Here is a 13,012-nt window from a genome sequence, read left to right as displayed (position 1 = left end):
ACACACACACACACACACACACACACACACACTCCCCGTCCGTCAGAGACGCCCGTGGGCTCTCGTGAGGATGATGGCAGATCAGCAGCTGGTCCACCTCTGGCAGATATGGCGCTTCATTATGAATTTCATTTCATTCAGGTTCCTTTGAAAGCTTAGAGCCAACAGTTTAAGCTTCTGTTTACCATTGCTGCATTTCTATTTTTAGATGCAATGCTCTTATGTAACACTCAGTCTCACATTATGGACCACTGCTGTCTGCTCCACTTGGCTGAATTGTGCACTATGTGTGTGTGTGTGTGTGTGTGTGTGAAGTTTGGTGCAATTATGTCCTGTAACTTTTGTAAAATAAAATAAAAATTAAATTAAGCAAATAAATAAATCTGAGCCAAGGCGTCCAGTATGGATTTGCTTGGGAATATCAAAATTAAAACATTAAGTGTTTCTCAACACCCTGAAGTAAATACAAAATGTCTCATTGTTCAAGAACCTCGGGGTTATTTTGGAGAGAGATAATTTTGGGCCCCCCTTGGTCCTCCTGGTGAAATGTAGACCCTTAAAAAAAAAAAAAAAGAAGAGTCCTATAAATCCTCAGGGTGCTCATGCAACATGCCACTCCTGTTGTGTCTATTTTCAGCATTACAGACAGGAATATGCAGCATTTTGAACAACAATTATGAGGTTTTAAATTGTCTGATTCAAAACTTTACCATTTTGATTTCCAAAAGTGTGAGTCCCATCTTCATGTTTTCATAAAATCAGAGAAAAAGGAGTTCAAGCTGAGCAAACCGGAGAGAGAAAACTGGCACTTTATGTCACGTTTTGCCTTAAATAAGAAGATTTCCCCCCCCAGAGGACAAATACAGAGTTAACAGAAACACAACAGCAGCACAAAATCACACAGCAGAGCCACTTTTTAGGTTGAGGAAACAGAAGAGAAACAGGTTTGGTTTATGTGACAGTAACATCACTATGAAAACCAGACGGGGCATCATATTGCATTTGAATCATTACGTCATTTTGAACAATCTATTTTCACCTGCTTGAGAGTTAAATTGGAGTAACAACTTGTAAAAAATAAATAAATCAATCAATAAATGTTGTTGTTGCTCGGGTTGCTGAGATCAGCAAAGATTTCAGTCAACACGCTGCCCTGCTGGGTCTCTCATGGAAAAGAGATTTTTAATGTCAACAGTGAGGCTCCCCGGGCTAAATAAAGGTTAAATAAAAAATAATAAATAAAAAATACACCAGCAGTAATGTAGTTGGATAAAAAACATTTTATTTTATTTTATTATAATTTATTTTTTTGCACATCTTCATTTTATTAAGGTCTATAAAATGTTTCAATCTTCCAGAATTTTTTTTAAAAAATTATTTATTTTTTAAAATGTTTAAAGGATGTCCACAGCCATGATGTCACATGTTTTCAAGGAGGCTGTACGTCCTTGGAGAAAGAATGTTTTATTTTTGTTTAATTTATTTTATTTAACTTTATTTTATTTTACTTCATTTTTGCACACCCGCATTTTATTATTGCCTACAAACATTTTACTCTTTAAATATATTCTCCTTTTTTTATTTTTATTTATTTATTTACTTATGTATTTATTTCTTGCTGTCTGCAGCCATGAGGTCAGACGTCTTCCAGGAGGGTGTAAGTCCTTGGAGAAACAATGTGTTATTTAATCTTTTTTTTTTTTTTTTTTAATATTGCATTGTATTGTATTTTATTTTATTGTACTTTTATTTTATTTTTGCACACCGACATTTTATTATTGCCTACAAACATTTTACTCTTTAAATATAAACACATCAACCTCACAAATTATTATTTTTATTATTATTGTTATTGTTGTTGTTTGTAAAACATTTCAATCTTTCAGAGATTTTTTTTTTTTTTTTTTTTTTTTTTGTCCGCAGCCATGAGGTCACGCGTTCTCCAGGAGGTTGTACGTCCTGCCTCTAGGGGGCGACGCGATCACTCAACGTGAACGAATCAGGATGCACGTACTTTGACGGACATTCGCGTGAACCAATCACCGATGGGTCCGTGCGCCGATGCGGAAGTGTCAAACGCGGAAACGAAAACGTGAGGACTTTTTTTTCCAGTTTGACGCATGCACTTGCGGTTTGTGCAGCACGGGGGTAATTAGAAGTTGCTCGGTGAAAGTACCGCCGTACATTTCAGCAGGTCGCAGAGTAACGAGGCGTGTGTGCAGAGAGGCATGTCGTCCAGCGGGGAAGGTGTGCTGCGCGCCGTGGAGACGCCGCTCTTCTGGCTGGGCGCCCTGACCGCGGCCTGGGTGTCGCTGTGCTCCGTGTACCGCCTGCTGTCCGGCTTCAGGGTCTGGGTGCTGGGCAACGGGCGGCTCGTGTCCCCGGCAGTACTGGGGAAATGGGCAGGTGAGCCGGACACTGACTGACTTCTGTTTTTTTGTTTTAATGTAAATTAAAATGTAAGGCTACGCCGGGCGCAGCGCACTCACTTCACGGAAAATCACTCCGCAAAGTTCATCCTAATAAATTAGCACCGCCTGTTCGGCTCGGCCAGCTGGGTCACAGTTTGAAAACACACCCAAAATTAAAAGGATACGATTTGGAGGATGTTTAAGCATTGCACATTTTATATCACGACTCATATTATTATATATAGCATATACACTCAGTGCCTGCTTTATTAGGTCCACCTGCACAATCTAATCTAATCCAGTCCAGTTTTTCTGCCATAAGGTTTCCTTTTCTGCTGCCTATAATGCGCAGGTTTTCTTTTTGTCACAGTAATAGAGGTGTTCATTCACTTCTATGTTTGGTATTGAACTCATAGTTAGTGCTGCTGTTGGACTGGACTGCATTTTACTGACAGGTGTTTCCACTATTCTGTCCCCCTCATGTTTATATAAATAGGGAGGACAAAAAATCAGAAACACCTCTCAGTGTAATGCAGTCCAGTAGCAGACCTCTGCAAACTACAACCTCAGTAATAAACACAGAGTTAAAGTGACACATTCTCCACAATGTCAACACAAACTGAACATTATAAACTTTCATTTATGGCAGAGCTGCTGACCTGAACTGCATAAAGTGACACTGATTGTGTATATTTCTTGCTCAGAATCAAATGTCTGGTGTCTGGTGTGTCAGATCAATACTGCTGGCTGCACTGGGCCCTAAATACCAAAAGTTAGCTATCAAGTGAGCATGGAGAAAGTAGTAAAATTTTATTGAAATGCTGTTATTCGAGGCGAGCATGGCAGTTACTCAGTTTCCGTGTTTTACATGTGGAGAAAGTCGGCTGTTTAGTCCTCAGAGAGAGGCTTAGTGATACGGAAGCAATTATCACGACATCTTTGATTTGAAACCTCGATGTTGAAATTCTGTCTATTAAAGGGGTGACAACTGAAAAAAAAACTGTAATGAGGATATGATTTACAATAATTCAACAGTGCAACACCCCTGTGCATATATTCTGTCTGGTCTGGGATGATGTGTTTATCTCCTGATTCAATACTATCACGATACTTTGTGCCGATTCGATATGTATTGCAATTTTTAAGTATCACATTTTTACAAGTGTTGCAGTAATGCACATATTACACATACTTTTTTTTTTTTTTTTTTTACAACTAGCATTAATGCACAAGTAGGATTATTGCACATATTTATACATGTTTCATTTTATACTTTTTCTTTTTCTTTTCTTTTCTTTCTTTCTTTTTTTTTTTTTTTTTTTTTTTTTTTTACAAATTCCTAATTCACATACTTTTATATTTTTATTTCTTTTTAGATTTCTGATAATTTCACTTATATTATTTTCTTGAGAATTTGAGCAAATGCAGCTGACTGAGTTTCCCCTCGGAGATCAGTATAAGTGATTCTGATTCTGAATCTGATTTTGATGTGATTATCAAGCAGGTGGAGGTAAATAACAGAGCAGCCAGAGCAACTTTCTCAACCAAGTTCAGAAAGTTGCAGCCTTTAAAAAACAGGTAAAGATAACTGTTTTAAAAACCAGGTAAAGAGAACTCGTTTGCCATGTCATTATTATAGTTACGATGTCCAAAAGTCCGGATGGTGTTTGGTCTCGCCCGGCCGCTCTGTGCAGTGCATCAGGGTTTCATCCAGCTCTCCTCATTTGTTCTTCATAGAAATGTTCTGTCCTGCTCCTGTAATTTGCAGACAAAATGTTTGATCTTCATTCTGTGTTAAAACCCAGAGACACAACACGCCTTGATGCTCTTTATGATCGTCTCGCTGATATTTTTAAATATAACCACTGACATTACCAGCCAGCTTTTCTTTGAAACTGGCAGTTAGGGCCGGGCGACAAAATCAAATATCATAATATTTTTCACCAAATACCTAGATATCGATATCGTAGGGGTTAATGTTGGTGCTCTTATAAGACATTTACACATGAGATTTTTGCTCAACAGTCATTAGTAATGTGGATATGATGACCACGCAGGTAGAGGCAAATAATAAAACAGCTAGAACAGTCTAATAAGTTCAAAAAATTGGGTTTCTTGACTGTAATATAGCCTTTAAAGCCATAAAAAGCCATCGCTTGTGCCATATCACAATATTACAATATCTGAAATCCCAGATAATATTCAGTTTCATGTCACAATATCTATAAGATATCGATATATCCCCAAGCCCTACTGGCCACAATTTTAAATCATTAATATTTTCCCTGTTGTGTATAAATATCTTTAACATGTAGTTATGGTTTTCTGACTTGTAGACTATACTTAATCATGAACTCTGTAACTGTGCTCTTGATCAGCCGTATAGATTCTTTATTTACTGCGACAAGTCCAGCAAAACTCCCTTTTTACTTGACTTGACTTCATCATTTTTAACAGTTTCATAGTCCATAGGGCGTGTAGACTCTCCAACACACACCTGCCTGTGGAGTCATGATTAGAAAACTTGCAACATAGTTTCCACGTCGACTTAAAGCTTTGGACGTTGCAGTGCAAAGTGTTATTTATCACAGCCGGCTGAGTGTGGATGTGCTTGCGTTGTGTCTTTTATTTTACAGCAAAATGTGATTATTAAAAATGGTGTTGTATACTGTGATAGTAGCGCTGAACGATATGGTAAAAAAATAATAATAATAATAAAAATTGTGATTAATTTTTGCAGATATTGTGATATGATTCAGGACTTCAGTAGGAGTGATAATTTTTGCAGTAATTTTTTTTTTTTTTTTTTTTTGGCTGGGGTCTGTGCCAAAGAAACATGTTTTCTTACATCTAGATTTTTTTTTTTTTTTTTTTTTGTCATGGCATCTCTGAAGCACAATACTACTTTTACTAACAACTGGCTCAGCTGTTCAGCCCTTTGTGCTGCTACACACCAACCCAGCAGCGAGATACTGAAGCCGCTGCCCTGGTTCCCGTCGTGCCCCACGTACATTTTCTCCCGGAGAACGTGGCCCGCTCTGTGAAAGCCTTATTGTAACCTTTTGTGTTGTGCTCCTTGACGTCGTCATGAACAACCCGTGCACACACAGAGGACTCGCTGTGCTGAGCCGTGGCGCTCTTGCATAAGTAGGACAGGACATTTTCATGGCTCAAACTGGTGATTAAGGAACATCTGGTTATCTCATGCTCGAAGTTCACGCTGCGTCGTAGCTCTTCTTGCAATATTCAAACAACAGACTACAGTTATAATATATTTTGCACTAGAAAAGCAGAATGGTTGGAATGGTCACTTGCAGCCTGTTGCCTTGGGTGTAAACCGCTGTAAATCTTGTGATTGGATTATGGCTAGAAAGGATTATCAAATCAGACTGAATACTGTCCATCTGCCCAACCCGCCCACTGACTGAACCAGGAACCTTTGAACAGGCTATATGTGCTCAGATTGCTGTAATGTTGGAAACACACCATGTCTGGTGTATCAGGTTCATGTCAAAACACAAGCAAAAGAAAAAGAAAAAAAAAAAAAAAAAACAGGACCACAGAAATTAGTAGCATCTGCTAAGAAAGAAGCTTTAGATTGTAGAAGATGAGATAAGCCGCCTCATCCCGGTCCTTCTTGTTTTGTGGAAGATGATAAATTAGCACATTAGGAAAGAGCTCAGACTTATCAGCATGTGGGACGGCCCGTACATTTTTTCCAGCTGAGAATACAGTAACTTAGTGTTGTGTCTCATCTGGCCAGTGGCTGCAGAATCAAAAGGTGAAGAACGAAAAGCTTTTTGCATGTCGGTCTACTTTACGTTTGTTTTTTTTTCCCCCCCTTGCTGTTAGGTTGTGGATAATCCATAAGTTCCTTTGGACATTCCCATGCCTCTAACTTTTTTTTTTTCTTTTCTTGCTAATATGAAGGCCACACATTATTATGCAAACATTTATCTTTTCACAAGGACACGTGGCGGTCGAGTCATGAATATTTTATCTTTTGACCAGAGTGCAGATCCAGTGTGCTGCCGTCTGGACCGGGACTCGCTGGAGGAACAGATCAGTGTCTCAGTGGGACCTTCCTGCCTAAATAAAGGATTTAAAAAAAAAAAAAGCAGCAGATAGTAATATTACAGTAAAGTACGAGTCATCTTTCAGTAAGTACGTTTACATGCACACCATATTCCGGTTCGGCTCAATATTCCGGTTAAGGTAACTGCGCCGCGGCAACTGGAATATTCCGTTTACATGTCACTTGGCATGCCCCCGTGTTTCGGCGTATTCCACTCTCTGACGTAATGCGACACTCAGCCGCGGGGGGCAGCAGTAAGCCCAACACACACTGGCAGCGTAGCGTCGCGGTGCGTCAGGTGACGCGCGTCACCTGACGCACCCAACACAAACTGGAAGCGTCGCGCTGTAGAACGTCAATCGGCGTTAACTGGGAAAAAAAACTACATACCACGGAAAAAAGACAAATCAACCAGATCAACCAGCAGTGTCTGACAGGCTACCATAACGTAATATCCAGTGATGGGCAGTAGCTTATTGATCAAGTAGTGCGGTAGTTTCAGTTATGTTTAAAATGGAAAACCAGGAAAAAACGGTGCATATAACGGACATGTTTACCGCAATATATCCTTCAAACCAGCAGAGCGCTTATTTGTAATGTAAACTAGATCTGTTTGACTGACAGTTTTGTTAAAATACAGGAAAGAGCCACAGAAGTAGAGAAGAAGAACAGCTACGGAAGCTGGGATGGACATCCGCAAGGGAAAAAATACACTTTTTCAGGCGCGTCGACGCTGGAAATAGTACAGTGGCGTAAAAGGTAGCGGCGCGGCGCGTCTAGCCGCCGCCGGTGTGCGGACACACATAGAAAATAATGGGGGCGGCTGTTTGACGCGCGTCGGACGCCGCCGGTGTGTGTTGGGCTGTACGCGTATAGGCGTCTGGTCTGCCGGAAAAACAGACGAAGAAGTCTTCTTCCTCGTCTTCTTCTTCTTTTTCTTCTTCTTCTGTCGCTATTTCTATGTTTTCTCCCATCGATATCCTCCGTGATATTTAAGTCTTTCATTAGCTGAAGGTGGACTGCAGTCTCCTGGCTCTTGCTGCTGTTCGCCATGCCGTTTTCCCCGCTTGCAGGTAACCATAGCAACAAAGACGCCACAGAATTCCTTGTGAGTCGAGCATGCGCAGTCGTGACTGAATATTCCGGTTCGGGGAGTTTTCCGACTAAGGTGTTTACATGGCACAATATTCCGGTTGGAACAGGAATATTCCAGGGGGCTTATTCAGAATTCTCTCCAACTGGAATGTGACCTTAATCGGGTTCGGTGCGTGTTTACATGACACGTGCGCAACCAGAATATTGCGAATATTCCGGTTAATACAGGAATAAGGTGTGCATGTAAACGTGCTCAGTGTTTGTAGTCACAGTCACGTGAGTCCTCCAGTGAACCCTCATGTCTTCAGTTTATTTTTGCCTTTTTGCCTAAACAACTAAATCTAGAAATGCATTGTATTTTTTTTTCTCATTACATACCAAACATTGGTTTTACATTCGTGCACAAATACCTCAGAATATGTGGCAAAGGGAGCGTAATCTTTTAGCCCTGCCCTGCTTTCATTCACAAACCTTATCTCACTGAAGTGGACTGGACTGAGAGGTCGGGCTGATTATGCAACAGAGTCATTCATAAAGCAGACCAAGGATCCTCGGCAATGTTTTTTTTTTTTCTTTTCTTTTTTTTTTTTTTCTTTTGTGCCCACTGTGTGTGTGTGTGTGTGTGTGTGGATGCACTGAGTGAACAGGACACCGTCTCTGCCATGTGATGCCGCCCCAAGTCTCCTCCTCTCTGTTTGCGTTTCATATAAAATTAATTGCTACCTGAGTTTTCCGTCGGCCACCGCCGGCTCTAATTCTCACTAGTGTCACATTTTCAACCATATCCATGGCTCAAGTAACTGTGCCACTTAATAGACTCAATCAGTAAGTTAAAGTTGTAAAAACATTAAGTGACATGTTGTGAACTAAAGGTTAGACAGGACAAGATGGAGAGCTTCGGTGTAAGCGTTAGTAAACACTAGGGCTGTAGTCTGTCAGTCGACTGGTCAATTTATTGGTCGATATGTTCTTGGTCGACCAAAATCTGATTGGTTGATTATTTGCCGTGTTAATTTTATCAGGAGTAAAGCACTAAGTGCTAATGTGGGTGTTTTCAGAACAAACAGTTTCACAGGTAACAGTCTGTCTTCAGAACACCCCCCTTGTTCTCACAGTTTTAGATTAGCCCAACCCACTGGAGACAGACAGGTAGGCCCGTACAGTACAGGCCAAAAATTTGGACACACCTTCTCATTCAATGCATTTTCTTTATTTTCATGACTGTTTACATTGTAGATTCTCACTGAAGGAATCAAAACTATGAATGAACACGTGGAGTTATGTACTTAACAAAAAAAGGTGAAATAACTGAAAACATGTTTTATATTCTAGTTTCTTCAAAATAGACAGTTGTCCAATAGGGCTGTCGGCTGTGTAGTAACCTGACTTCTGCACAACACAACTGATGATCCCAACCCCATTGATAAAGCAAGAAATTCCACTAATTAACCCTGATAAGGCACACCTGTGAAGTGAAAACCATTTCAGGTGACTACCTCTTGAAGCTCATCGAGAGAATGCCAAGAGTGTGCAAAGCAGTAATCAGAGCAAAGGGTGGCTATTTTGAAGAAACTAGAATATAAAACATGTTTTCAGTTATTTCACCTTTTTTTGTTAAGTACATAACTCCACATGTGTTCATTCATAGTTTTGATTCCTTCAGTTAGAATCTACAATGTAAATAGTCATGAAAATAAAGAAAAGGCATTGAATGAGAAGGTGTGTCCAAACTTTTGGCCTGTACTGTATGTTCTGAATTGAAGAAAAAATTATGTCTGGTTTTCCGACTATTTGCTTAATTAAGAACATTTAATGAACATTTAGTCCTCTACCATGTCAAAGACGTCGTCAGTGTGGCAGCATTTTACCAAAATAGATGGAAAAAAAATCTAATGCAAACTTTGCAAACAACAGTTTGCGTATCACAGCTGACCAACATGGCATATCACCTAAAAACGGTAAGCTAACATGTCTGCGTTAGGTTGCTCAGTCAGTTTGGAGTATAAACATATCAGAATTGGCATATTTCAAAGTTTTAGTCTAATAATCGTTTTATAACTGCAGGCGCACACACCCACGACGACGGCAGCTTGACATAGTACTATTTTCGGAAATCATAGGCTATGATGTTGCAGGTGCACGTGACGCAACGCTGTCAGAGCCGACCGGCTCCAGTGTGTCATTCAGTGCAAAATAATTAGGTCAAAAACGATTTAATATACTGCAAATACTAGTTGTTTGTGTTTATTTATAATTCATTTAGGTGGACAAGGCTACCAGGTAGGCTACTGCCCAGTTAATTAATCTAAAAATAGTAAGTTTTTTTTTTCTTTTTTTTTCTTTTTTTTTTTTTTTTTTTTTTTTTTGTATTCCGGCCGCCCCCTGATTTGTCGACTTTTGGTTGAAATTTCAGGACTTTAGTTGACCAAGATTTTCTTTGGTTGACTACAGCCCTAGTAAACACGTGGTTCAGTTTGTGTCACGTTTTTTTTTTTTTAATCACGATTTTGGTTTGTTTTGTACAATAGATGGACAAAAAAGAAGAAAAAACACTACAATTTCTAGTGTTCTCTGTATTTGTCAATACAGTATGAAATCAACAAATATTCTTCCTAAAGCAAAAGTCTCCTTGGCCAATTTAAAACAAACATAAAAGTATAGTATATAGTATTCATTAATCATCAGTGTGGGCTTACAGTGGATGTGTGTGCAACACTGCAATGTGTAGGGTGTGATGTGGATTGAACTTTTTTTTTATTTTATTTTTTTTTAGTTTTTGGCTTTACACCCCATTAGACAGATAAAAAATACAATAGCAGCATATGACCAAAAACAAACAAAAAAATACTCTGCCGGTTGGTGTACTCTGTGTTGGTGTATTGGTAGGACTGGCCAGTGTGGTTGAAATAAATATCACAATACTCATAGGGATTCTTCTTTCCAATATTAATTGTTATCATGATATAACTACTGTCTGCAAAATGTTGAATCAAGTTAATGTTCATTCCTTTTTTATTTTTTTTAATTTATTTTATTTATGTTTTTTGTTGTCATCCATTTAGATGTTAGAAGTGTGTGTCGCGACGTCTCTTAAATCAACAGATCGTTACGACACTTAAAGACGGTGAATTATAATATTGAGTCACCGCCCGGTCCTGCATGTGTGAATGTAAATTATCAGCCGAAACTATGTTGAACACACAAGAGATGGGTGTGTTTTCCACGATCAAACACACACCTGTGAGGGCGGAGCCTTTCTGAAGCTGCACTTTCCTCATCAAGCGCCTCTCACTTTAATTTTCTCCTGTTGCCTCCTTGGTGAGATTCATAAGTGACTGTAGATCACCCTGAAGCCCACAGAAAGGTTTTTTTTTTTTTTTTTTTTTTTGAGTATTTGAGTTTTTGAGTGATAAATGCTTTGAGTTCACACTTTTTGGTTGAGTTCCTACCAGTGTGATGAATCAATCATCATTGATTACTGTAAAGTGAGAGGATCAGGCTCAATGCGTCACCTCATCGCCGTAACATCGACGTTTCAACACAAACGAGGCTCAGCTTCTCGTGCAGACGTCACATGGCGGCCCGAGCTGCCCTCGAGGGCGGGTCAGGCAATGAAATCGGCGGTCCCGACGTACTTCGACCAATCCCGGCGAAGAAAGACAAGACCTCAGAGATGAGAGGATCGCCCCGAGGGCAGGAGAGGAAATGGAGCTCGGAAGTCACGGCGATAATAAAAGACAGTTTGCACTAACAGACTGATATCCTTTTAAAAAGATGGAGAAAAAAAACAGGACCACGTGGTGAGGAGAGGGACGACGGCTCGTGTTTTTCAGTGGAGTTAGAGGAGATGGGCCTGAGATATGAGCCTGTCTGATGAACATAAGGCCCGCATGTGTTTATGTAGATGCCTTATCTTTTTCCCTCTGTTTGTAAATCTCTTCCTGTGTGAGAGGAGCTGCAGCTTGTTGGTATTCTGTGCACCGAGAGCGCCATACGTGGCTGCAGCGTCTGCTGCTATTTTAAATCAGCAGTCCTTTTTTTCCCTTCCTTTTTATGTATTTATTTATTTATTTTTGCTCCAGTATTCAGCTGCAGTAACAGAGAGAGAGAGAATGATAGAGCAGTATTGTACTAGTGTCTTAGAAAATGCTTCAATAACCTGACCTACATTGGAAATATTTCATTATGCCTCTCCTACATTGTGTTCTGTGATCATCAGACATATAGACTTAAAGTTCCTGTCAAAATAAAGTAACACAACAACAGTCAGCTGTAATCTTGCACCGCGTGCCCCTTTAAGGCCCACGCAGCACAGTAGAAAAGGAATAATACATAATACTCTGGTAATATTATCAGAATGACACAAATAAACATAAAACACTGCACCTCAGTAACTGCTGGGTGATCAGACTGAAGCCAAACCAGCAGCCGGTATCATGGGTTTGTTGAGGCAAGCAAAAGAACACAAACCAAACCAAATTAGAAATTTGAACCAAAAAGAAATGTCTCTTTGGCAGCATAATATAGCAAAATTGTGGCAAGTTCATAAGCATTTCCTGTCTGAAAAGGAAATACAGCTTTTTAACCCCTTAAACCCTGAGAGTCTTTGGGCAGGCTTGTATTTTGAAAGGTTTTACTTCACCATCTTAACAAAATGCACTTTATTTATGTTATGTTATTTTATTTTATTTTTTTTAGGTATTTTGTGGCAGTTTTCTAGTAAATTATTACAAAATATAGATTTCTAATTTTTAAAAGTAATTCTTAATTCTTCGTCATTTTAAAAACTATTCTTTGCATATTTTCTGTTAATATTTTGTTAATATTCGGATAGGTTTTTTGGTGTGTCTTTGTTTTTTTCCCCACAAATTTCTGGCTAATTTTTGGGTCAATTCTTGAGCAAGTTTAACTCTGTAACACAAACTGATCTTTCAAGCAAAAATGTAAAAAAAAAAAAAAAAAAATGAACATGAGCAAAAAAGGCAAAAAAAAACCCCAGTAAAGTTCTATTTATAATTAAAATTAAACATTTAAATGTCCGATTCATGACGTTGGACCAGAGTCAGACTGCTCGTGAAGCTGCGTTCAGACTCCTTTCACAAGCATTTCCAAACCAAACAAAACAAACAAACCAATAAATAAATGCAGGGCGCTGATTGCAAACGTTCAATCAGGCGTTGTGTCTCGTCGAGCCTTCCTGTGAATAAATGATTTGTTCCCGGTCCTCGGCGGACGTCGTGCGTATTCAGCAGTGAAAACGAGCGGCTGCGGTTCGGCCCCGAGCGTCGCCGTCGCGGGCGCACCTCGCCGCTCTAACCTACATTTGCAGCAGGCAGCAGTTCTTAATATAGACCTTGTTTCATTTTATTTGAGTGAAGGGAACATGCCTTCAGCTGTAAAAGCTTTTAGTTTTTTTTTTTTTTTTTCCCTC

At 39.5% G+C, this 13,012-nt stretch overlaps 1 protein-coding gene across 2 annotated transcripts in view; it reads left to right on the top strand.

Annotated features, from left to right (window-relative positions):
* Nucleotides 1-2,070: 2,070 nt before the first annotated feature.
* hsd17b12b (hydroxysteroid (17-beta) dehydrogenase 12b) overlaps nucleotides 2,071-13,012 on the top strand; it is a 50,388-nt gene continuing 39,446 nt past the window's right edge. For both annotated transcript variants that reach the window (XR_003927900.1, XM_030046547.1), the window contains exon 1: nucleotides 2,071-2,406. Coding sequence is in view for 1 of the 2 variants with exons in the window: in XM_030046547.1 (XP_029902407.1) it covers nucleotides 2,229-2,406 (178 nt within the window). In the remaining variant the exon portion in view is untranslated. The remainder of the gene's footprint in view (nucleotides 2,407-13,012) is intronic.

This window comes from Myripristis murdjan, chromosome 3, assembly GCF_902150065.1.
Source record: "Myripristis murdjan chromosome 3, fMyrMur1.1, whole genome shotgun sequence".
In the NCBI taxonomy this organism is placed as follows: Eukaryota; Metazoa; Chordata; class Actinopteri; order Holocentriformes; family Holocentridae; genus Myripristis; species Myripristis murdjan.
This window is presented reverse-complemented; position numbering and strand designations above follow the sequence as displayed.